The sequence below is a fragment of the Lithobates pipiens genome, unplaced genomic scaffold (assembly GCF_037356315.1).
Source record: "Lithobates pipiens isolate NorthernLeopardFrog02 unplaced genomic scaffold, aLitPip1_a1.2 Scaffold_19, whole genome shotgun sequence".
NCBI lineage: Eukaryota > Metazoa > Chordata > Amphibia > Anura > Ranidae > Lithobates > Lithobates pipiens.
In genome coordinates, this window is record NW_027507764.1 from 104,031,784 (window position 1) to 104,059,139 (window position 27,356).

The 27,356-nt window shown below is 40.7% G+C and overlaps 1 protein-coding gene across 4 annotated transcripts in view; it reads left to right on the forward strand.

Moving 5' to 3' along the window:
* DIP2C (disco interacting protein 2 homolog C) overlaps positions 1-27,356 on the forward strand; it is a 689,547-nt gene that overhangs the window by 403,753 nt on the left and 258,438 nt on the right. For all 4 annotated transcript variants that reach the window (XM_077491128.1, XM_077491125.1, XM_077491127.1 and 1 more), the window contains 2 exons: positions 12,250-12,341; positions 20,074-20,184. In XM_077491128.1, coding sequence (XP_077347254.1) covers positions 12,250-12,341; positions 20,074-20,184 — 203 coding nt within the window. The remainder of the gene's footprint in view (positions 1-12,249; positions 12,342-20,073; positions 20,185-27,356) is intronic.

The window sequence follows — 27,356 nt, forward strand, 5'->3', positions numbered from 1 at the left end:
TTCTGGAACAGGCCAGAGACTGCAATGAAACCTTGACAAGTTCTAACAATTCCTTACTCTATCCAGAACTAGTCACTGGACTGCCAACTGCCTGAACTTATGCTGACAACACTTGCATACATGTGCAACTTTTTGGTACTATTGTGGCTACTTAAAAGGTGGAAGTCCAGCATGTGTTATTAACATGACTGCAGGCATTTAACAGGGCAGCAACTGGGGGGGAGGTGTCCCTTAAATAGTGCTAAATAAGGGTTAAAATATAAATCTTGCAAAAGTAGGCCTTGCAGATTCAGAATAATAATAAAAAAAAAAATGTGATTCTTACACAAGCTTAATTGTTACTGGCTCTCTTTAATGCCAGATTTTTTCCCCCAAAGAAATAATTTGGAAACGAATCTCATGTATTCGTCACAAACTATGATCAGGTCAGCACAGTTGACGCTGGATGTTTGTGAAAACGCCCGCCCAGAAAGCATTTCTTCTGTTAGCTGCTGAGCTCCGAAAAGGCACTTAGTAAATTGGCACTAAATTGGACCACTTAATAGCCGACACCATGATCCAGCCAGGCTGTCTGCACGTGATCATTTCTAAAAAATTGCTTCGGTGATTTGTTGTGTGATCAGACAGTGCAAATACCGTAAAGTGACATGAAATGAAATCCTCACAGCAATGATAAATGTAGGGCTTCAAAAGCATCTAGTGAGCAATCACGTATTCATTTTCTGCTTTGAAGGACCATAAAAATATATTGAATCAGTGATGGGGTCTTATGTGTTTGGTTGATATGCACTGTACTCTGATTACTCTACAGTTAGTATTGATGACATTATCATTATCTGTGGAAGATGTTCTTTTTACATACGTAATAAGCATAGAAAGAGAGATGGCAGAAAAAAACCAAGTGGTCCACCGAGTCTGCTCCTTTTTTTTTTTTTTTTACAATTTAGTTTGAGTTGGCCCCAAACATGTTTGGGGGGTGTGTGGGGGGGGGGGGGCGGTTGGTGGTTGTGATGAGCCATCCCTGCCAGGGGAACACAGTGATTATTGCTGGCAGCTATAACCGCTTGCAATAATTACATGAAAAATCCAACAGGTGACGAAACCCTCTGTTTCATTTGCTATGGTGAAGAGCATCTTGACCAACCTTATGATTAATGAAAAAATGTCTAGCATCTTACATGATTCCCATTCAAAATTTCTAAAAATATGGTCACCCTGGTGGGACTACGCTCTCCCCACCCTGCATCCAAACAGCCTGGGTCTCTCCTAATATCCACCTTGCAACTCTTCCACTGTGCACGACTTACCCCCCCTTTGGACTATCTTTCTCTCTTTCTGTTGCTGACATTGGGCTTGTGGTGGCCCTCTGTCTGACGCTTTTTACAGATGCCCTGGGTCTAGGGTCTGCCTTCCTTTCTTTGCTGACATGCGGCTAACACCACTAGGTATGAAGCCAATTTTGCTAATTTTTACTGACTGCTCACCCTGACCAGGGGCATTTTGTGGAACTGAACACATTTTTTTCCTTAAAGCACTCCAGTGCACCTGCAACACGGACTCTCCTTGTAGGCCCTTGGACCTGGGAGACATATGTGGACCTTCAGTTTTTTTTACCTATAAAAGTTATTTTGTTCTCTCAGCCCATGCCTTTTCATTTTGCTTGATATGCTAAACCCATGTGTGGGTGAATGGTTGTCATGTTTATTACAATAAAAATTATTGTACCAGAAAAACCCGACAGGCTGGTAGAACCCAAGTTGATCCATCAATCAACGTGGGTACAATCAACCTGCCCATACATGGTCGAATCTCAGCAGGTCCATGCTAAACCAGCCGAGATTTAAACCATCTATGGCAGACTTTAGGGTCTAGTCACAACAGGTGTGGTAGGGCTGCATTGGGCGGCTTTTCAAGCGCAGTCCAAAATTCCTTGTTTCCTGCCCGACCAGAGTTCCTACCATTGCACAGTGGTGGTATGCACTGAAAAAAAGTATGACACGCCGTACATTTTTTTTATGGCAGCATAATGCAATGCACTCCACTGACTCATACCGTGCTGTAGCCAATAGAACTTAATGAAATGTCACAAAGAAAGGGTAAAAAATTTGAAGGAACTTATGCACTACTGTATAGATTACAATAAATAATCAAGTAACAAAGTGCGGTGCAATAGTAGTAAATAAAGCTGCCAAACTCCTATAATGTAACTAACACCAACGATAATAAAGGCTAATATAATGAAGCACTGCTAAAACCAGATACGCCAATAAAAATATACATGTCAAATATCATATATTCAAATAAACATAAAAAAGTGTTGAATAATAAAAATATCCAGTCAGTGTCCAGTGCAAAAAATGTGAGTATCGAAAAATAATGACATAAAATCCTTCTGCCAAGATAAATGGTGAGTGATTGATGAATGGATCCCAGTGTAGACTTGCATTTAAAATTGTAGACATGCGAGTAGCCACAGCCAAGTCACTTTTTTTTTTTTTAAATGAACCATTATTACATACTACACCATGAGGAGATGTTTTCTTTATTGCATGTACAATGGCCATTGATGGATGATATCTTATGGAGATTGCTTTTGCAGTTTGATGTGCATTTTCCTTGGATTTAAGGTGGGCGTCCATTACACCTGGTGGTGGATTTGTGCCCTTTTTGGAATTCAGCACTAATATATGATCGCTGACACTGGGATCCATTTGTTAATCACTCACCATTTATTTTGGAAGAAGGATTTTATTTTTTAAAGAAAGGGCGCTATGAGACAGGCCCTAAACTTTCCTCCTGTGTTCTTGATTTTAGCCTCCTATTGGAAATACTGCCCCCCTGAACTTTATTCACACCCTTCATGTCCGTATTTCTTCATGCAAGACAAAGGCATAATGAGCTAGTATGCATCATACTACCTCATTATGAATTGCCTAAGATCGAAGCCCCCGCATTAGCCCTCGTTTGCCTTCTCCGATGCCACCATCTATCCTCTAGCCCCAGCGCTGTGACTGGTTGGAGCCACAATGGTGTCACTCCCACGCATGTGCGCTGGTGCTGCCACTAACGGCATGATCGCCGTTAGAAACGGCACGCTCAGTGCGCCTGCGCCCGATGTCTATGGCGCATGTGCCATAGACATCGGTGCCGCTATTTCTGCAAATATCTCCTAAACCTTTTAGATTTGGGAGATATTTCTTGCACCAACAGGTAAGCCTTAATCTAGGATTACCTGTAGGTTAAAGTGGTTGTAATGGGTTTACAACCACTTTAAGTCTATATGTATTAAGTTCCTACAGTGTCCCCTGATGTTTCAGCCCCCAGATCACACTAAAGGCATTTTTTTCTCTAAGTTTTGGGGAGATTGAATAGAACACCTGCCATGTTTTATTGCTGTCTGTGCCCTCATTGGCTGATTCATCCTCTCCATTTGTCATGTTTACCATTATCGGTGAAAGAAAATCCCAAATTTTTGGTTGACACACAGAACAGTAAGGCTCTGTTCACACCTGAGTGTATAGATTTACTGGCTTTTTTTCAGGATGTTTTACTTCCTCTTTTGCTCCCTGCAAACCCTAAAAATTAGAAGCACAATGGCCTAGTATGCACTGCATACTAGCCCATTATGTGACCTTTACCTGCAAACGAAGCCCGCGCTGTCCCCTATGCAGGCCGCGTTCATCTTCGGCCCTCTTCCTTCCAGGGCCGCGAAAACCGGCTATGTGACTGACCAAAACCTTCCCCATTGTGTGCTGTTGGTCACAACACACACTGGACAAGGAACGGCACGGAGGTCTGTTTTTTCACAACGCATGCGCCGATGATGACATTAGTGCACTACAAGTGAGATATCTCCTAAACTGTGCATGTTTAGGAGATATTTCCACTACCTATAGGTAAGCCTTTTCTATAAAGTGGTTTACAACAAGCTTTTCACAAGCTTTTTTAGAAGTGTATCACAAGTGTTTTACATCTTCAAGTATTTTTGTTTAGCCAATAGAGAGCACTAGGGGGAGGAAATTAGGGGTGGAGAGCTGCTTTTTGAGCAGAAAAACACTTGTAAAAACAGCCAGGCATTTCTATTGAAGTCTTTGGGGGCAAACATGCTTATATTCTGCCAAAGAGAAGATCATGTACTTTTTTGAGCTTTGGGCATTTTGCTTCAGTAACACAGACAGACAGAACACTCATATATGAACAGGGGCCATTGAAATAAATGGGATTGGACTTGTTGGGCATCTTAGAGCTACAAGCATCAAGCAGAAAATCGCTCAGATGTGTATGGGGCCTAATAGAGGGGAAATCTTCCAATAGGGACACTAGTTCTGGTGACCTGGTAATACCCTGGGATTCCCCCACTTTAGAGGGATTTTCTCTCACTCCCCGTTTTAGCTGTGGGAAGTAAAGGAAAAAATCTCACCAAAGGGACATAGATGGCAAAAAAAAAAAAGTTTTGCCTTTAATGACACTTTAACTGCTTCCCGACTGCCTCACACCGATATACGTCGGCAGAAGGGCGCGTACAGGCAAAATCACGTGCCTGTACGTTGCCCTTTAAGAGGCGGAGGCGCACTCACAGGAAGCACAATAAGTCCGGTCGTGGGTCCCGCGGACTCGATCGCCGCGGGGATACCCACGATCGCCTCACTGAGAGGAAGAACGGGGAGAAGTAAAGAAGCCTCTCCCTGTTCTGCCTAGCAACAGTGACACTGATCTTTGCTCCCTGTGATTGGAGCAGAGATCAGTGATCTGTAAAACTCAGCCACGCCCCCCTCAGTTAGCAACACGCCCCTAGGACACACTTAACCCCTTCACTGCCAGTGTCATTTACACAGGAATCTGTGCATTTGTATAGCACTGATTGCTGTATAAATGACAGTGGTCCCAAAAATGTGTCAAAAATGTCTGATGAGTCCACCAGTCACGATAAAAATCGCTGATCGCCTTCATTTAAAAAAAAAATGTATATTAACCACTTCCCGACCAGCGCACGACGATGTACGTCGACAGCATGGCACGGGCAGGCATATTGGCGTACATGTACGTCCAATATTCGTTGCCGCCGTGCCATCGGGAGCGCGCCGCCAGCGGCGCGCTCCCGCACTGGTCGGGACCCCCGTGAGTCCGGTCGCGGGACCCGCAGACTCGATCGCCGCGGGCATCCCCGCGATCGTCTCACGGAGCGGCGGAATGGAGGAAATGCTGTATAAACAACATTTTCTCATTCTGCCTAGCAACTAGTGACGCTGATCTCTGCTCCATGTGATTGGAGCAGAGATCAGTGTACACTAAATGAAAGCCCAACCCCCCCACAGTTAGTAACACACCCCTAGGAACACTTAACCCCTACACTGCCACCCACTGGTTAACCCTTTCACTGCCAGTGTCATTTACACAGGAATCACTGCATTTATATAGCAGTGATTACTGTATAAATGACAATGGTCCCAAAAATGTGTCAAAAATGTCCGATGGGTCCCCGACAATGTCGCAGTCACAATAAAAATCGCAGATCGCCGCCATTACTAGTAAAAAAAAAAATAATATAAAAAAAAAATTGCGATTTTTTTTACCAAAAATATGTAGAAGAATACGTATCGGCCTAAATTGAGGGAAAAAAATGTTTTTTTATATATTTTTGGGGGATATTTATTATAACAAAAAGTAAAAAATAATGCGTTTTTTTCAAAATTGTCGCTCTATTTTTGTTTATAGCGCAAAAAATAAAAACCGCAGGGGTGATCAAATACCACCAAAAGAAAGCTCTATTTGTGGGAAAAAAAAGGACGTCAATTTTGTTTGGGAGCCACGTCGCACGACCGCGCAATTGTCAGTTAAAGCGACGCAGTGCCGAATCGCAAAAAGTGGTCTGGTCTTTGACCAGCAAATTGGTCCGGTCTGAAAGTGGTTAATAAAAATGCCATAAACTATCCCCTATTTTGTAAACGCTATAACTTTTGCGCAAACTAATCAATAATCGCTTATTGCAATTTTTTTTTACCAAAAATATGTAGAAGAATACGTACCGGCCTAAACTGAGGAAACCAAGATTACCAAGATTTGCACCGGTTATTCCATAAAAATGTGCAATGTCTTTTTTAATGCTTAATTTACTAAATATACATATAAATGTAAGCAGCTGTCTTTAATACAGCAAGTTTGTGAAAGTCATCTAAAATTAAAAAGAAGTCTTAAAATACTTACAGGGAGTGCAGTTTGCCTGTTTAGCCATTCAGCCCTTTACTTCTCATCTATGCATTATTCAAAAACAAGTGTACCCCATTAAAATCTGGTGATTCTGGAATGCCCCAGCATGTAATTCTGGAAAAATACAATTACCAAGATGTTTCTCACAGCTATCATTGAAATTCAAATCTTCCTTGAAAGTTTGAAAATGGTAGGTGATACCGATAGAAAGGAGGTTAAACCGTACAGGCTTCTGGAAATGCAATGCTACCATCGTCGCTACCGTCATCCATGTTAGATGTGCTGTGGATTTGCTGCCAGCTCTGAATTTTTTTTTGCACTTCTCCTTTCAATTGTTCACCCTGACCGCTGGCCCCGTGTACCTGCAACATGGGCTTCCTTAGTTGGCCCGTTGACCCAGGCAACATATATGGACCTTCAGTTTATCCCCCTAGGTCGCCCAGTGTACATTTAGCACTTATAAAATTCCCCTGATCAGACTTTCCCAGCCCATGCCTTTTTGGTATGTTTAACATGCTATACCCCTGCGTGGGTGAATGGTTGTCAATTTGTTATATTCATTACAATAAAAAAATGTTTACCAGAAAATAGCCTATTAAAGAAAACTGATGCAGCCATCACATATAAGTTTTGTAAGTTGCAATATAATATTTTCTTTTGAGTTTAATACTGCTTTAACATTTGTGATGGTTGATATTTTAAAATTATTTGTGTAGTTTCTACAAATTACATTTCATAACAGGTTAATTGATGAAGCCCAGTTTACTGGGCTTTATGAAATATAGTAATCTATACTTATATTAGTAAACATTATAAACCAAAATATGTTCTCTTTAAAACACCATTCACTCATATCACAGTAGAATTCTATTTCTCTAGAACTCTGTTAATGAGATCTCTGCACATACGTTTTTAGGATTGCAGACCCGCTATTGCCATTGTAAGGGGTACCACCCAATCTATCTGTATTTTTTTTTATTATGGAGATGCTGGAACATAAAAAAAGTAGATGGGAACACCCTAACCTCCAAAATGGAATCAGAATTTATGATAGAGAGATTTCACTGCTGGTGTATCAAAGACCTAAGTGAAGCATTTCAAACTCAGGTAAACAGGTTCTCCATTAAATAAAGAGCTACTCAGATTTGTGCACTAAAAACTGTTGGGTGGAAAGAACAAATTTTGTCCCAGCATGTACTTAGTCCGGCCTTATATGTATAGATAGTAATAAAATCATAATTTTTCAAACTTCATTTGAAGTACAGTGTCTTTCAAAAGTATTCAACCCCCTTGGCATTTTTCGTGTTTTGTTGCCTTACCCCCTTGGAATTACCATGGATTGTTTGAGGATTTGCATCATTTAATTTACAGAACATTTTTTGAAGCAAACAACAAATAGGACAAAATAACACAAAAAGTAAATGTGCATAACTATTCACCCCCCTAAAGTCAATACTTTAGAGCTTGCCACATCTTACGACTGGGATTTTTGCCCATTCCTCCTTGCAAAACTGCTCCAGCTCCTTCAAGTTGGATGGTTTGAGCCTGTGAACAGCAATCTTTAAGTCTGACCACAGATTTTCTATTGGATTGAGGTCTGGGCTTTGACTAGGCCATTCCAACACATTTACATGTTTCTCCTTAAACCATTCAAGTGTTGCTTTAGCAGTGTGTTTGGGGTCATTGTCCTGCTGGAAGGTGAACCTCCTTCCTAGCCTCAAATCACACACATAGTGGTACAGGTTTTGCTCAAGAATATTCCTGTATTTAACACCATCCATCTTTCCCTCAACTCTGACCAATTTCCCCAGTCCCGACTGCTGAAAAACATCCTCACAGCATGATGCTGCCACCACCATGTTTCACTGTGATGTGTTCTTTGGGTGATGTGATTTATTCGGTTTGCGCCAGACATAGTGTTTTTCTTTGATGGCCAAAAAGTTAAATTTTAGTCTCATCAGAACAGAGCACTTTCTTCCATACATTTAGGGAGTCTCCATTATGCCTTTTCGCAAACTCAAAATCTCCCATTTTGTTTTTTGGTGAAAGTAATGGCTTTCTTCTGGCCACTCTGCCATAAAGATCAACTCTATGGAGCGTATGGCTTATTGCCCAGTCCGTGTGTTTTGGTGTGCGGCTGTCTCTTGGCAGGTTTGCCTTTGTGCCATGTTCTTTCCATTTGGTTATGATGGATTTGGTGGTGCTCCTACAGATCATTAAAGATTTGGATATTTTTTTATACCCTAACCCTGACTTGTACTTCTCAACAACATTGGCCCTTACTTGTTTGAAACGTTCCTTGGTCTTCATGGCAGTGTTTGGTTAGTGGTACCTCTTGCTTAGGTGTTGCAGCCTCTGGGGCCTTTCAAAAAGGTGTGTATATGTAATGACAGATCATGTGACACTTGCAGATTGCACACAGGTGGACATCGTTTCACTAATTATGTGACTTCTGAAGGTAAAAAACTGTGGTGCACTCCCTACTTTTTACATGGACCTAGAGCAGTGATGGCGAACCTTGGCACCCCAGATGTTTTGGAACTACATTTCCCATGATGCTCAGGCACTCTGCAGTGTAGTGGAGCATCATGGGAAATGTAGTTCCAAAACATCTGGGGTGCCAAGGTTCGCCATCACTGACCTAGAGTATACGTCTATGACATGATCACAAAGTATATCTTAATATGAAAACAAGCAACGTATGCATAATCGGCTGTCACCCAATGTATCATAATAGACATATGTAGAATAAAACATATTCTAAACCATTGTTTTGGTTATAACCAAAGGCTTCTTCTGAGAAAAAAGCACGTAACTTCACTGGAGTGACATCCTATGGTGTCCTTTCAGATATCAAATGCTCTTCCATGAGGTGGAGCACTAAATGTTGAAGAGCCTACAACATCTAGCTTTGGCCAGGTTTTCAATATGACACTGTGCAGAACGAATGTACAAACTGTGTTTTCCCAAGCGAAGTGCTTCCTTTTAAAGTCTGTGTGAATAAGACTTTGGTTATACCTCTGTTAATTCTTGAATGTTTGGTGTGCCATTGTAAATCTATGAAAAATAAACTTTACAGTCCGCGTTGATGGGTCTGACCTCAGTGTTTACATTCTTCGTGGAAGAACAGATTTATAGTGAACAGATTTGACACTCTAACTTCCTCTCTGTTAAATTAATGCGTTGCCCTTTGGCTGTATAGAAACCTCTAACAAAATCAAAGAGCAGGCTAATTTTGTAGTGGAGTTCGTGGACTCTGTTACACTGACGGCTGATATCATGGCTGATCCACAATGTATATTTACCAGAGATTTTTGATATTGGGGAAAAAATAATTGTAAACATAGTGATTTTTAATGCATTCTTTATTGTAATTTTCAAAACTTACAACACTCAGAAAGGTGTGTCATATCAATCAGTATACAAGCAAAGTAGCAGGATAGTACAATGAAACTGGATAACATATAGACACATTCCTCATAAATTGTGATTCACACTGGATGACACTTAACAGAAATTATAGTCCAGAGAGCTTCATTGAGGTTGACCCATCTTCTGACGGTATCCCGCCTCTTATACTGCCATGGTATAGTATAGTTTAGCCTAACACCGTAAAGGGAGACATGCTTCCCACTAGCCTCATGCAGTCTATGCATTAAGATAAAAACCCCAATACTTACGTGAGCCTCATCTCAAACCAGCTTTGTTGCACGAGAGGCTTGGCTGTCTGGGACTCTTCCTCCTGATTAGTTGAGGCAATTTGGGGTGCCATTGGTTCACGCTGCCTGTCAATCAAAATCAACGAGGAGAGAGAGGGGGCAGGGCCTAGCCGCGGCTCCATGTCTAAATGAACGCACAGAGCAGTGGCTTGGCTCAGGTGACCCTACAGTAAGCTGCTTTGCTATAGGGGCACTTGGCAGGAGGGAGGAACCAGGAGCAGTGGCGAGGGGAGCCCAAGAAGAGTAGTATCTAGGTTGCTAAGCAGGTAAGTATAACCTGCTTCCAGTCACTGACTCTCTGCTCTACCCTTCCAGCACTCACTGGAGCACTGATCTTTGAAGGGGGTGGAAGCGGATGGCTCAGGTTCTCAGTGGGTGACCACTTTAGCCCACTGTCAGCTGAATACGGGTCACAGGAGTGCAGAGCAAAGTGCACTTCTGTGACCCCCAGGAGGAGTAGGGCCAAAAGAGTTTTGGCCCTACTTCTCCTTTAATGTACTGTGAGAGTTAGTCATAGAATGACTAAGTACTTTCTGTTGAGAAGCTGCTCGCCTGACGCGTGTTCCCAAATCTAAGTCCATTTATATTTCAGCCTGAAATTATGTCAGCTCATTCACAGCCATGTCAAAAACTTTGCTTTCCTTTTAGAAGTTATTTATGACTTTGACCTGTCAGTGGATGGCATCCAAATTTTAATTACTTTTCGTACAGCTTGACGTGAACAGAAATAACACAAACCAGATTTGCTTGAACTCTTCTTTTACTATACATGTTTTGGCATGAATGTAAAAATAGTTCTTTTAGCTATTCATCTATTTTCATTTATTTTCTGGTCACTTTGGCTTTGACAACTGTCTACATTTTTTAGTAAAAAAAAATAAGCTGTGTTGTAAATGTTTTCCTCGTGCATATAATTACCAGTTTGTTTCTTTGACAGTGCAAAAGCATTCACACTATTTTTTTAATTATAGCTAGATGCACAAATGGGATTTGTTAAAGAAAAAAGAGAAATTCTTCCTAAAACATTGTTTTATGAGGAGCGAGGCAGAGTTTGGTCTCCTGCCATGATTTGTAATTCTAATTAACCACTTTTGTCATTCGTACACCTCTACCAGGTAGCACATCAAGGAAGCTGATATCACTTTCTCAATTAGAGCTGAGGAATACAGTGGTGTCACCTCCCTCTCCAAAACCTCCAGATCAGAGGAATACACTGCTACATACATTTTTGTATCTGGGATTCAAATTTAATGGTATTTCCTAAAACATATGTTAATGCAGATAAAGCACCTGCATCAACCCAGAGCTCTGCATCAGAGCTCTGCATCAACCCAGAGCTCTGCATCAACCCAGAGCTCTGCATCAACCCAGAGCACTGCATCAACCCAGAGCACTGCATCAACCCAGAGCACTGCATCAACCCAGAGCTCTGCATCAACCCAGAGCTCTGCATCAACCCAGAGCTCTGCATCAACCCAGAGCACTGCATCAACCCAGAGCTCTGCATCAACCCAGAGCTCTGCATCAACCCAGAGCTCTGCATCAACCCAGAGCTCTGCATCAACCCAGAGCTCTGCATCAACCCAGAGCTCTGCATCAACCCAGAGCTCTGCATCAACCCAGAGCTCTGCATCAACCCAGAGCTCTGCATCAACCCAGAGCTCTGCATCAACCCAGAGCTCTGCATCAACCCAGAGCACTGCATCAACCCAGAGCACTGCATCAACCCAGAGCACTGCATCAACCCAGAGCACTGCATCAACCCAGAGCACTGCATCAACCCAGAGCACTGCATCAACCCAGAGCACTGCATCAACCCAGAGCACTGCATCAACCCAGAGCTCTGCATCAACCCAGAGCTCTCCATCAACCCAGAGCTCTCCCATTAGTCTTATTCAGGTGTGGTGATCTAAAAAGTAGGAATCAACTTTACACATCATTACAACATAAAACACACAAAGCACATTTTCTATTTGTTCGTGGTGGAGAAGTAACAAGTGGTCATCATCATTATTAAAAACCGTTAATGGAAATTGCTGAGTCTTAACTCCTTACTGTGATGCACTTTTCCCATTAAATTCATGTAATTTTAAAGGCCTATTGCTTCATGGTAGTGTTTTTGCTTCCTGATTGATACCAGGTTACATATTCTGAGGGGGAAGGATGTCCACAGTGATCCTATGTTTTTAGGTTCTTTGCCACATTTATATAAGAGTACCATTGGCATACTGTTGGAACACTACTTTGAAAACCAATTTTCCTCCATTTGTGTAGTTATTTTTGATATGCAGGTTCATATAATTAAGTCTCTTTTCCTGCTTAGGTAAACTATGGACCAGAAGCATGAAGGTTGCCTATAATATACTGCATAAGCTGGGAACAAAACAAGAGCCGATGGTCAGGCCTGGAGACAGGGTAAGTTATTGACCATCTATGCCTTTTAAAGGGAAAGCGTAATTTAAATTGAGAAAAAAGGAAGGGAACAAAAAATCCAGACAGGGGAAAGTCCCCCAGCGGACCCCCTAAAAGGATTGATTTGAAAGGGTAAACCACAAAATGTAAAATTCAAACTGTTTATTACAATCTTATTTAAACATAGTATCATATATATATAAAAAAAAAGGGACAACATGTCCAAAGGGATAAAAAAACGGACCCTCTACTGAATTGGTACAATATCTAGTCTGAACTCAATGCATATATAGCAGGTAAAATAAGTATTGAACACGTCACCATTTTTCTAGGTGAATATATTTCTAAAGGTGCTATTCACATGAAATTTTAACCAAATTTCAGTAACGACCCATGCAATCTATACATACAAAGAAACCAAAACAAATAAATTCAGAAATTAAGTTGTGTAAAAAAAAATTGAATAACACAGAGAAAAAGTATTAAACACATGAAGAAAGGGTGGTGCAAAAAGGCATGGAAAGCCAAGACACCAGCTGAAATCTATCAGTATTTAGAAAGAAAACCTGCCGCTTGTCAGTGCAAATTAATATGAAGTGGTTCAGTCTCAACTGATGGCCTATAAAAAGGTGTCTCATTACCAAGGTGTCACAAGAAACATCTCATGATGGGTAAAAGCAAGGAGCTCTCTCGAGACCTTTGCAACCTTATTGTTGCAAAACACACTGATGGTATTTACAAAAGGATTTCTAAACTTTTGAATGTTCCAGTGAGCACTGTTGGGGCCATTATCCGGAAGTGGAAAGAACATAATTTCACAATAAACTGGCCACAACCAGGCGCTCATTGCAAGATTTCTGACAGAGGAGTTTTCAGAAGAGTTGTCCAAGATCCAAGGACCAGAAAAGAAAGACCTGGAATTAGCAGGTACAATTGTTTCAAAGAAAACAATAAGTAATGCACTCAACTGCCATAGCCTATATGCACGCTCACCATGCAAGACTCCATTGCCGCAGAAAAAGCATGTTGAAGCTCTTTTAAAGTTTGTTGCACAACATGTAGACAAGCATGTGAAATACTGGGAGAATATAGTCTGGTCAGATGAGACCAAAATTGAACTCTTTGAATGCCATAATACACACCATGTTTGGAGGTCAAATGCCACTGTGCATCTTCCCAAAAACACCCCCATACCAACAGTGAAGTTTGGACGTGGGAACATCATGGTGTGGGGCTGTTTTTCAGCATACAGTACTTGCAAACTTTAGATCATTGAAGGAAGGATGAATGGGAAAATTTACATTCTTGATAAAAATCTGTTGCATTCTACTAGGATGATGAAGATGAAACGAGGGTGAACTTTTCAGCAAGACAATTTTCCAAACACAAAGCCAAAGAAACTCTCAATTGGTTTCAAAGAAAGAAAATAGAGCTGCTGGAATGGGCCAGCCAATCACCTGACTTGAATCCAATAGAAAATCTATGGAAATAACTAAAGTTCAAAGTTCATAGAAAAGGCCCACGGAACCTTCAAGGTTTGAAGATTATGTGAAGAAATGGGGCAAAATCACACTGGAGCAATGCGTGCAACTTGTTTCTCCATACAGGAGGCATCTTGAAGCTGTCATTACCAACAAAGGATGTTGTACAAAGTATTAAATACATTTCAGTTAGAGTGTTCAATACTTTTTCCCTATGTCATTCCATTTTACTACACATAGGGGGTTAGTTACAAAAGGTAAATCCACTTTGCACTGCAAGTGCACTTGAAAATGCACTGGCAGTGCACTTGGAAGTGCAGTCGCTCTAAATCTAAGGGGTAGATCTGAAATGAGTGGAAGCTCTGCTGATTTTATCATCAAATCATGTGCGAGATAAAATGCTGGGTTTTTTTGTACGTCCCCTTCAGACCTACAGCGACTTTAGGTCCAAGTGCACTTTCAGGGCAAAGTGAATTTTCCTTTTCCTTTAGTAAATAACCCCCATAATGTAATTTCTGAACTTAATTGTTTTGGTTTCTTGGTATGTATGGATTGCATGGGTTTTTTACCAACGTGGCGAAAATTTCATGTCAATAGCACCTTTAGAAATATATTTACCTAGAAAAACGGTGATGTGTTCAATACTTATTTTACCCGCTGTATGTTTTGCGTAAACCAAGATATATAGTACAAATAGGCTTCTACAAATCCAGATATCTGTCAACGTATTTCGCAGTGAAGTTGTTTCATCAGGAAAAAGGGGGCTTGCAGATGAGAGCCAAGTGTATAAACAAAATTTTGTTACATATAACATACATGATATACTTTATTTCCTGTAACATCACATTTAGGACATTTATAGAGTATAACGGGGATCCCCATCTCCATTAGTGTGCTATATCGGAACAATAACTGAATGTGGACCTTCAAAAACATGTTAAAGAACTAGATGTAATCACATAATATTGGAGGATTTACACGTGGTCACAAAATGCTCATTATAACTAAATAGCCTGGATGTGATGAAATACTCACAAAAGAAGGGAAATGTAACTGAAAACAATTATAGAGGCTACCCATAAACTGACACCTCACGAGATAATGGTGGTATCCAATTCTGGTGACCTGCAAGATAGCAACCACTGTCCCAGAAGTTAGTATTCATGGTAATTTAAGCTTATAGATAATACATTTGCATTAATGTGGTCCCATACCCAGGTGTTAGAATAAAGCTGTGTTAACCGTTGTTGGCTGGATAAATATATAGTTATTGTCATTTAAAAAAAATTCTGGATAAAATACTGCTTCAAACTGCCTACAGTGCCGGTCACATATTTAGAAGACTCGGTCTTTGGTCACATGATTTGCTGAAAGAGAAAATAAATTGAATGTATAAATAATATATATAAATACAGTATATATAAATAACACATGCCACATAACTTCGCTTTCATCCATTAAAAAGTAAAGAGACTCCACCACTAATATAAAATTGGAGCGCTAGGTAAATATATTTTAAAAAATTCCATAAAGTCCAGTCAAATATCTACAAATGCTGATACAATAATTATCTAAAATTCATCACACAATCCCATGCAAAACTGAATTTTTAGCACAAGCACTGTGAGACGGTTACAGTATGATCTATTGCATTGTGCATTGATTTCATCCTCTCATGTTTCATGTACTGGAGGCTGAAGGGAGAGGGGTTTCTGGTTGCTTACAGGATAAGGAGCCACAATAAGGCAGTAAAAGAAGTGACACAATCCAAAATAACAGGCTAAAGTTGGTAGGTGAGAAAGGAAGCTGCATAGTTGCACATTCTGGTTGGTTGTCATTCTCGGATTGCATGGTATAACAGGGGTGTTTGAATAACAAGATTGCCTAAACCAAATTAAATAGTTTTTGCAGATATAACAGTCCTTGGAGTTTTTGAACAGTAGTCATTATCATTGAAAGAACAATTTAATTTTAATAAAGGTCCACTCCTAAGTTGAAATTCATCCAAATATTTTTTTAAAAGGGATCAAAATGTAAGCCATTTTTTACTGGATTCAGTTTCCCCATTGGGGAATGTCCACTTCATGTAAAACTACAAAAAAATAGTTTTTGAGCGAAGTTGCACTTTAACTGAATGCTTTAACTTTTGACAATAAGAGAAGTAAACATAAGGAGATAGTACAAAAATAGTGCAGCGTGAATTAAAGTTTATGAAGAAGAAAGTTCATATAGAAAAGCACACAGAATTCCAAATAAAGTGCCAATGTGCCTTGAAAAACAGAGGAGTCCATGCCAGAAATGTATAGCATCCACCTTAGACACACTATGAATGTATAGGGGTCAACACCAGGACCCCTGAATAGTCTTCCTGGGGTGGATCATATGGAAATGCCAGATAAGCTCATACACGGCAATCCCATCAGATTGGTTTGAATGCAGATGATCGCCAATATATATCTCGGGATATTTAGGATCATCTGCATTCAAACCAATCTGACGGGATTTCCATGTATGAGTTTATCTGGCATTTCCATATGATCCACACCAGGAAGACTACTGTGACCACGCACTTGGATATTTGCCCTTTATGGAAAAGCCTATGTGACCCTTTGTTAACTCAGGGGTCCTGGTGTTGAGGTGAGCGGCATAGAGTGTCTAAGGTGGATGCTATACACTTCTGGCATGGAATCCATCTTTTTCAAGGCACATTGTACCTTCATTTGGAATTCTGTGTGCTTTTCTATATGAACTTTTTTTTTTGTGAACTTAAAGTAGCGCTGCACTATTTTTGTACTATATATATTTGGGGTGTTATAAATGTACCTGGAGTGTTCTACTGCTGTTCATTTGTGCTTGTGATTATTATTATTTTTTTTTTAATGTTATTATTGTGATACCCAAACTTCAGGAGATGACACCAAGGTCTCTGCAGCCTTCTTGTTCTAGGCTTCATACATTGCTGTACTTTAAAGGCATAATTATATGTTCAACACATATTTACTTTAACTATTGGTTATAGTCTTTTAACTTTACTTCAGATTGCTCAAAGGGTATTTTTCATTTTCAATGAAATCTGCTTTTAGTGTTTTACAACTTCCATTGATGATACAAAAAAAAGTAAAAAATCCCTGAAGTATATATAAATACAGAGATGACACAGAGGTCTCTGTATCTCACTTGCTCCACGTTTGCTGCAAAATGTCACTGCACTATAAAGGCATAATTATGTTCCAACACATAGTAATTTCACAGCTCTGTTCACTAAAAGGGCAGGATTTAGCAAGGACTTGCATCGCAGATGGGACTCGTACATTCAGCTAGTATTTAAACATTGCTCACCCTCACTGGTCTAAATTTGCTATAACCATTTAACTGTATTCCCACCCAATGTGGGTGGTAGACCAACTAAACCTTTAATTTCCTTCTGATAAACCCATTCTGAAGACATGATTTTATTTCTGTGCAAGTGCTTATAGTTTTAGATATACAAGAAAAGCTTGTGTGTGTGTATATACAGTATACTGTTTTCACATTTCACAGGTACTGATGGCTGATACTGATTGAGCTTTACAGATAAAATATGTACTATCTTAACATAGTGCCTATATAAAAACACACCATCTATCCTATGATTGCTATACGGGTTTTGTGCTGGTTTGTTTATTATGGTTTAGTTTCTTTTGATTTAGATCGGTGGTCTCGGAACTGTGGCCCATGGGCCAGATGTGACCCTTTGCGTGCACTCAGCACACTGTGTTCACATATGGCTACATATAAGTAGCCTCTCAGTGTTAAAGCTAACCGCTGGGAGGTCGCATATATGCGCACTGCCGGCAGGAAAAGGTTGCGATTTTAATAGAAGTAGACTAAAAATCATTGGAATACAATGTGGAAATTAATATATGATTTTAGATTTTGAGCGTAGATACGGTTTAACATTCCTGTTTCTCCATTGATGATATATAAACAGCAAACATTTTGACAATCTGCTCATACTACAACATCAATAACATCTACAGCAGGTTTTGGATGTAAGAGGTACACCTTCATCCATATGCTGATTAAAAGTCCCAAGATATTTACGGCCTCTACTATGGGGTTTGGGTTGATTTACTAAAACTGGAGAGTGCAAAATCTGGTATAGCTCTGCATGGAAACCAATCCGCTTTTCAGGTTTTTTTTTGTCAAAGCTTAACCACTTACAGACTGGACCATTTTGCTGGTCAAAGACCAGACCACTTTTTGCGATTCGGCACTGCGTCGCTTTAACTGACAATTGCGCGGTCATGCGACGTGGCTCCCAAACAAAATTGACATCCTTTTTTCCCCACAAATAGAGCTTTCTTTTGGTGGTATTTGATCACCCCTGCGGTTTTTATTTTTTGCGCTATAAACAAAAATAGAGCGACAATTTTGAAAAAAACGCACTATTTTTTTACTTTTTGTTATAATATCCCCCAAAAATATATAAAAAAACATTTTTTTCCCTCAGTTTAGGTCGATACATATTCTTCTACATATTTTTGGTAAAAAAAATCACAATAAGCGATTATTGATTGGTTTGTGCAAAAGTTATAGTGTTTACAAATTAGGGATAGTTTTATGGCATTTTTATTAATAATTTTTATTATTTTTCTTTTTTTACTAGTAAAGGCGGTGATCAGCGATTTTTATTGTGACTGCGACATTATGGCGGACACATTGGACATTTTTGACACATTTTTGGAACCATTGTCAGTTATACAGCAATCACTGCTATATAAATGCAGTGATTCCTGTGTAAATGACACTGGCAGTGAAGGGGGTTAACCAGTGGGTGGCAGTGTAGGGGTTAAGTGTTCCTAGGGGTGTGTTACTAACTGTGGGGGGTTGGGCTTTCATTTAGTGAACACTGATCTCTGCTCCAATCACATGGAGCAGAGATCAGCGTCACTAGTTGCTAGGCAGAATGGAGAAATGCTGTTTACAATGGCATTTCTCTATTCAGCTGTCCCGTGAGACGATCGCGAGTATGTCCTCGGCGATCGAGTCCGCGGGACCTGCGACCGGACCCACGGGGGTCCCGACCGGCAGGGCTCGCGATGGCAGGGTGGCATTGAAGATTGGACGTACCTGTACGCCAACATGCCTGCCTGTGTCATTCTGCCGACGTACATCGGCGTGCGCTGGTCGGGAACCGGTTAATTGAACAAGCTGAATTCAGAAGCTGATTGGCTACTATGCACAGCTGCACCAGATTTTGCACCCTCCAGCTTTAGTTAATCGACCCCTGTGTGTTTTTTCATTAAACTTTGTAGAAATATTGTGTTGATTTCATTAGGTTCAGTTCTACAAAACTACATGGAAATATGTGAAAAAAAAATACAGATTTCACACCTGTTTTATTTATGTTTGTATATAGAACATGACAAAATTACTATAACATATAATAATTGTCCCTAAAATAACATGCGTCTTAGAAGAATGACTCTAAAGAAAATTAACCTTGTCCCATACCTATTTAATTTACTTTCAGGGCCAGTTCAAACCTGAATCACATAGCAACAAGGTCTGTGTTTCTGTGGGTTTCCTATGTGACTCAGTGCAGTGTGCATTTTATGAATGGGCTGAAATCGCACTGGATTGCACCAAAATTGGTGCATGTACTATCTTTCAAACAAGCACTACACCAAATCACCTGGTACTGCAGTACCATGTGATCCAGTGCAGGAAAACGCACTGTGTTTGGGGTGTCATTCAGATTATGTTGACACCAACAGTAGACCTCACACTGAATGTTATTTTGAACACTGTGCTGGAGACGCTCATGGAATGGGTTCTGGTGTGAATAAGCCCTCATTCAAATATTCAGGGTTTAGTCGTTCTCAGTCACAAGCCATTTTTTTTTTAATGTTGTTAATATTAGCTTGCCCCTTTCCAATTTACAGTTTATCCAGTAGAAATAGATGCTGTTGAGACCCATTATTGGGTGAACCAACTCGCTGATCTTTGAGTTTTCACATGTTAAGATCTCATCTAGTACACAAAAAGCCTAAACAAATGCAGTTGTATTTTTAACCAAAGTAACTCACATTGCACATTATTTTGGCATCCAGTTGCCTTTTGATAGATTGCAATGTGGGATATTTCAGATCTCTGAGGCATGAAATGGCAGAAAAAAAGAAATGTCTGAGCATACATCACACGTTTTTTATCAAGTCAAGTGAGACCTGGTGAGATGCGTGCCACATCTAATGATTTGTTTGTTCTTGTAGGTGGCCCTCGTCTTTCCAAATAATGATCCTGCTGCGTTTATGGTAGCATTTTATGGTTGTCTATTAGCTGAAGTTGTTCCTGTTCCCATTGAAGTGCCACTTACAAGGAAGGTGAGCTGCTTGCGTAGAACGGATTTCTTGTTATTATGCATGTGCTAAATCTCCACTAAAGTTCTTAATCTGTCATCCTCTACAAATGGGCACTTTGCATTTTGACTTGCTGTCATATTTTTACTATTGTATCTGTAATGTCCTTTCTTTTTCTACAATGGAATTATTTCAGTGATAGTCACAGCTACTGGAAATTTGGTTTAAATTGTCAAAGACTGTGTGTATTTATCTGGTATGAGGACTATGCACATGGCTGTATTTCAACCATTTGTAAATCAGCATTGAATGCAAAAACAATTGACTGGATTAAAGCAGTCTACCTCCCACATTTTATATACTTGCAGTAGGGTGGTGATAGGTTGCCTTGAACAATTTGAATAATTTTGAAAGTTGGTCAGATTGGTAAAGTATGTACAGTAATAAAGTATTGGGAAGATGTCTAAAACCCTGATTGAGCATATTCCAATTTTCTCTAGCTGGGAAAAAAAATAGTTCAATTGGAAACTTCCTTAGATCAACAATCTGCAATGTTATTTCTTATAAATTTTAGTAGTCATTTTTTTATATTTTTTTGATTTTTTTAAACAAGTTCTAACACCTGTACACCCTGTGTAGACCAACACAAAAGGATCAACAAGCCAAATTCCATTCATTTCAACAGTCCCTGTTCGCATATAAGCTTCCTGTCGTCTGAAGAAAAAAGCCTATTGCTCAAAAAAGTATGAGCTGCTTTTTGGCAGGTTACAAGCGGTTTTGGCCCCATAGACTTCAAATTAAACACTTGACATGTGATTTTACAAGCGTTTTCTCACTCTTATTTCTGCTCAAACAGTAGCTCATCACTCCTAATTTCCTCCCCCTGCCCCCCCCCCCCCCAGTCCTTTCTATTGGCTAAATAAAAATGGCTGAAGCTGTAAAACGTTTGTAATACGCATGTAGAAAAGCCGCAAAAACTCAGGTATGAAGGGGAGCCTTAAAGCGGAGGTCCACCCTAAAGTGGATATTCCGCTCATTGGAACCCTCCCCCCCTCCGGTGCCACAATTGGCACCTTTCAGGGGGGAGGGGGTGCAGGTACCTGTACAGTACAGGTATCTGCACCCACTTCCGGCGTTGATTCTGCAGAAGCTACGCCCCTTTCCGAAGGTACCCCGCTGCCTGCTGGGAAACACACGGATCCCAGAGACAGCAGGGACCATCCTTATTGCGCAGCGCAACTCACGCATGCGCAGTAGGGAACCGGGAAATGAAGTCGCAAGGCTCCACTTCCTGATTTCCATACCCAAGATGGTGGCGGCAGCACCCTAGAGACGATCGAGAGATCGGCTTCAGGTGCCGACATCGTGGGCGCGCTGGGCGGGTAAGTGTCATTATTATAAAAGTCAGCAGCTGCAGTATTTGTAGCTGCTGGCTTTTAAAAAAAAAAAAAACGGCGGACTCCCGCTTTAAAGCAGAGCTTAAAGGGTCAGTTCACCTTTACAAAAAAAAACTAAAACTAAGGGGCGTTTTTAGATAAAAACAAACTGTGGTTGATTTACTAAAATGGTAGAGTACAAAATTGGGTGCAGCTCTGCATAGAAACCAATCGGCTTCCAGGCTTTTTTGTCAAAGGTTAATTGAACAAGCTGAAGTTAGAAGCTGATTGGCTACCATGCACAACTGTGCCAGATTTTTCGCACTCCAGGTTTAGTAAATCAACCTCACTTTATAGCGTTGACTGCATTTGAATACTGCCCTTGCTATAGGTTTGGGCCATTTACATACCTTCCATAGCCTGACTGGAATACTTCTAAGATGTTGTTTAATGAGGCCTAGTCGTTACTGCTCACCTCCATCATCACAATAGCGATCTCTTCATCTGATTGAAACCCCCTCACATGCTCTTTCTCTCCCCTGATGTAGATACTCTAAGCTCAGTGTTTGGGAGCTCACTACAGTACTATGAGGCTGGAGGTAAGCAGTAATGTCTAGCCCTCATTTATCAACATCCTAACCACATCCTGGGAGTACTCCAGTCAGGCTTCATGAGGTACATGAATGGCCTACACCTATACCAAGGACATTTTTAAACTTTAGTCAGAGCTGTGCGGTTTGTTTTTATCTGCAGACCCCCCTTAACTGCATACCGTATTTATCGGCGTATAACACGCGCCGGCGTATAACACGCACCCCAAGTTTTTAAAAAAACTTTTAGGAGGGAAGTTTAAGGAAAAAAACTTACATTTAAATGCCCATCAATGCAACCTTGTCGGTGTCATTTACAGCCTTGTCAGTGTCATTTACAGCCTTGTCAGTGTCATTTACAGCCTTGTCAGTGTCATTTACAGCCTTGTCAGTCATTTGCAGCCTTGTCAGTCATTTGCAGCCTTGTCAGTCATTTGCAGCCTTATATTGCATATCAGCCTTGCATATCAGCCTTGCATTGCAGCCTTGCATTGCAGCTTTGTATTGCAGCTTTGCATTGCAGCCTTGCAGGCTTGTCTCCTTGCCATTTTAAAAATGGCGCTGCCGAGATACAGAGTGGATATCCTGTGTATCTCTGCGGTGCTCGTTCTCGGCGGCTTTTGGGTATTTTCGGCCGTTCTCTTCTGAAAGCCGCCGAGAATGGCCAAATGTGGCCGAAAATAGCCAAAAATAGCCGAGAACGGCCGAATATATCCGAGAACGGCCGAAAATACTTTAAAGCCACCAAGAGCGGCAGAAAAGGTTAGGAAGTGCGGGGGATCGGCGTATAACACGCACCCCCGATGTCCCCCTGATTTTAGGGGGAAAAAAGTGCGTGTTATGCGCCGATAAATACGGTAATTAATTTTTTGGTAATGGTGAACTAACCCTTTAACCCAGGGGTCTCAAACTGGTGGCCCTCTAGCTGTTGCGAAAACTACAAGATCCCATGAGGCATTGCAAGGCTGACACTTACAAGCATGACTCCCACAGGCAGAGGCATGATGGGACTTGTAGTTTTGCAACAGCTGGAGGGCCAACCAGTTGGAGACCCCTGCTGTAACCCATCGCTTTAATGGTTTCCCCGAAATGGTTCAAGGAATGCCAAAATGATAACTAATCAACTGATTACTTATGTCCTCAACCAAACTTTTAAGTAATGAAATAGCTAGTGTTTATAACTGATTACTTGTGCAGCACCATGGCAACTGGAGATTGTACAGAATCTAAGAGGGCAGCTTCCTTGAACATAAAGGATAGGAGGGGCTATTTCCACTTTACACTATGTTCACACTATTCTGACAGGGAAGTTGCACCACTTCTGGTCCGACTTTGCCCTGCAACTCCATGTCTGACTTCCATGCGACTTCAATGAATGGGATCCAACTTTGAGTCTGGTATACTTCTTGAGGGGCAACCCCACACCAAAATAGAAAAACTGCACGAGCCCCCCCCCCTCAAAGACCATACCAGACCCTTCAAACTGGTATGGATTTTAAGGGGAACCCCCATGCCATAATTTAAAAAAAAAAAAAGGGAGAAAGAGACGAGTGAGCGCTCCCCCATTCTGGACCATACCAGGCCACATGCCCTGAACATGGGGGAGTGAGTGCTTTGGGGCGGGAGGCACAGAGTGCGCTCGTCCCCCCCCCCCCCCCCCCCAAATTTCCTGACCTGCCAGGCTGCATGCTCAGATATGGGTCTGGTATGTTTTTTTTGGGGGGGGGGGAATCCCACGCCATTTTTAAATTTTATTTTATGTTTGGTGCGGGGTTCCCCTTAAAATCCATGCCAGATCTGAGGGGTCTGGTATACTCTGGAAGGGCCCATGCCTTTTTTAATAAAATGTTGGTGTGGGGTTCTCCTTCAGGATCCTAAGAGGACAAGTCTCATGCCACAAGTCGAATCAGTTAAGACAATGACCCGACTTGAATGCGACTTAAATTCAAATCAATGCGCTGAAACTGTGCTCAAGCCGGACCAAAGTAGTGCAGGGAGCATTTTTAAAGTCCGACTGACACAAGTCGGACCAGTTAAGACTGCTCTCATAGGGAGCCATTGATTTTTGACATGTCATGTGACTTGTGCTCTGGAAGTCGGAGCGCATGTCGGGCCAGTGTGAACCAGCCCTTAAAATTACAGAGTAATCTATACAGGTATATCATTTTTAGGGGACACACAAGGCTTTCTTTCAGTGATATTGTCTTGCAAAAATGATTTTCTTTATATGCAACTAATATACAGAATCATAACAAAACTCAAAATAATGCCCTTATTCATACTTTGATTAATGTTATAAAAAAAACTGTGTTGCTGCAGATGGAAGGTATACGTTTTATTCTATATGTCCTGTTGCTAGTGACACTAAAATTATGATTCTGGTAGAAAACATTGCAAATACTGTACTTAAAGTGGAGTTCCACTCCTAAAATTATTTTAGCATTTTTCAGCTGCATTAAAAATGATTAATAAAATTTGGAATTATTATAATTTTTTTTACTCAACACTTAATGCCTGTTGCTAGGGGGTCCCTCGTAATCTGCCTCCTTACTCACCTTGGCTCCTTATGTCACTTCCCTTGGCGCTGGACAATCACCTCTCCCCCCCTCCCTCTAGGCAATCATCTGGGACACATCATAGGTCCCATGCGCAGTGGGTGCCCGGCTGTGAAGCCACAGCCGGGCGCCCACAGTTACAATGCCAAGGGGGGGGGGGGGAAGCAGGACTTCGATCCCCCGCATCGCTAGACCCTGGGACAGGTAGGTGTCCGATTATTAAAAGTCAGCAGCTGCAGTATTTGTAGCTGCTGACTTTTAATTTTTATTTTTTTAAGCAGAACTCCGCTTTAAAACAACCTAAAGTACCTAATTTTTGTTGATTTGACTGTTCTATTATTCATACTTTTTTAATCCGTTTCAGAGTTTAGTTTAGTTTTACATATATAAAAATTATGTGCAGCACTCAAAGGAGAATATGCAAAATCGATGAAGTAAATGACCACAGAGAATAGAATTGTGTATTTCTACACATTCTGAATAGTGTAAATGACCATCATTTTTATATCTATATTTTTGGTTTGCACTTGTTTGGTGTTGTGCTGGCTGCCATTTAATTATCTTTTTGGGGTGTTAGCCGATATATACCATTTTATCCTAGTTTAGTTTTATATTAAATAGTTCAGTGAACATGAGAGTTTATTAAAATTGATCATAGTCATGGTAGCGATTTAGATGTTTGCTTTCATTGTGTGAACTGTGCTGTTAAATGGCAACCTCTGCTCACCTTTTAACACAATATACTGTGGAATTGCTTTCATAAATATTAATCAGCTTCTTGTATTCCTCAAGCACTTGCTTAATTGGACAATGTGTAGTTGGAGGTGTGGAGATTTTTCTTGCACCTTCCATAAAACAAATACTTACCACTTTTAATATTCAGGTAATTACATCAATTAATTTTAGCATTATTATTTAAAGTGATATGTAACCCAAAAGGAAACATTTATTATATTGCAACTTACCAGTTCCTAGATGTGATGGCTGTATTCGTTTTCTTTTTAGACTTTTTTTTTTTACTTGGTAATCCAGTCAGTAAGTCTGTTTTTTTTTTTTTTAAAGAACAAGCTCTCTTGTAGATGTAGCAGTTACAGGGATCAGTCAAACCATTTAACACTGGCAGGGGTGCTTGCAATGATCGGCTTTTACTTTTTGTTATGTAAAACATTTATCCTAAAAGGAAAAAAAAATTGCTTTAAGAATTAGGTGGAGTTTGGCCTCAATTTGTTAGTGTATTTAAATCCACCAATACATCTAACACTTCTTCCCCCCTCCCCCCAGACTGCATCCAAAGGTGCCCCCTGCACACCTTCATCCAGAATGGAGGCACTCTAATACAGGAGGTGTATTACAGGCCAGAGAAAACAGGGGAAAAAAAGCCTAAGGCTACATCTACACTAACCTACCTTGACCGCGGCAGTGGGAAACTGCAAAACGCGAAAAAAAAAATGCAAACCGTGTTTTTGCTGCGATTTTGCCTTGTTTTGCATTTTCCCATTTTGTGTTTTCACATGAAGCTTTAAAAAGAAAACGAATGCAGCCCACCACATCTAAGGATTGCAATATATTATATTATTGTTTTGGGGTTTAATGCCATATTCATAGGCGTGTGCAGGGGGTGTGCCTGGGTACACCCTAATCGCCCAGTGTGGCGCAGAATCCCCCTGCTGCCCAATTCTTATTTGCCTACTGACACCATCCACTGCTCTACTGACACTTCCATGTCTTTATATATTACTAAATGTCTGTTTACATTTATTTATAAGAGTGTATGTGTCAGTTTTGTGTGTGTGCATGTGTGTTTGAGCTTTGGAGTGCACTGCACACTGATTGGTACCGAGAAGCTTGATACTCAAAACATCCAACCAGGCCTGGTTCTGACCTGTCATGTGCACCTCACTGTTCACATGACCAGGCTCAACTTCTAACACAGCCCAGCCAGACTGATGTCAAGGCCAACCTACGTAATTAACCCTCAGAACCCCTACTGTTCTGAAGCAAAAACGAAATTTACATGCGTATGACATTTTGTCCAAAATGCCACCCGCTACACTTAAAATTCTCCATAAGCGACACTTTAAATGTTTTTACAGGTAACCTGTTTAGCGTTACATTTGAGATCTTGTGCTAGGATTATTGCTCTCACTCTAACAATCATGGCATTACCTCACATGTGGGGTTTAAACACCATTTACATATGTGGGTGTAACTTATGTATGCGTTCACTTCTGCATGCAAGCTCGGAGGGATGGGTTGCTTTTAAGAAAAAAAATTCTTATTTATTTTAATGTATTATTTTCACTGTTCCTTTAAATTTTCTTGACCACTTTTATTCCACTTACAAGGAATGTAAACATCACTTGTAATAGAAATAAGCATGACAGGTACTCTTTATTGAGAGATCTGGGGTCAGATGAGATCTCCCATTTACCTGTAAAAGCAAAAGATTATTTTGCCTTTCAGGGGGAAAAAAAATATCAGAAGTCGCTGCACTCCTCCAAAGGCATAGAACCAAGTGGGGGCTATCTTGCCCTCACTTGGCTTTCTGCCCAGGCACCGACAAGTCCAGTAAGCTTGGAGATGACTGGGAAGGTAGGGTGAGGTGGGGGGGGGGGTGGCGTCACCTCTCTCGCTGACTCTAAAAGTGACCCCGTGGTGATCGCCAGGAGCACTTT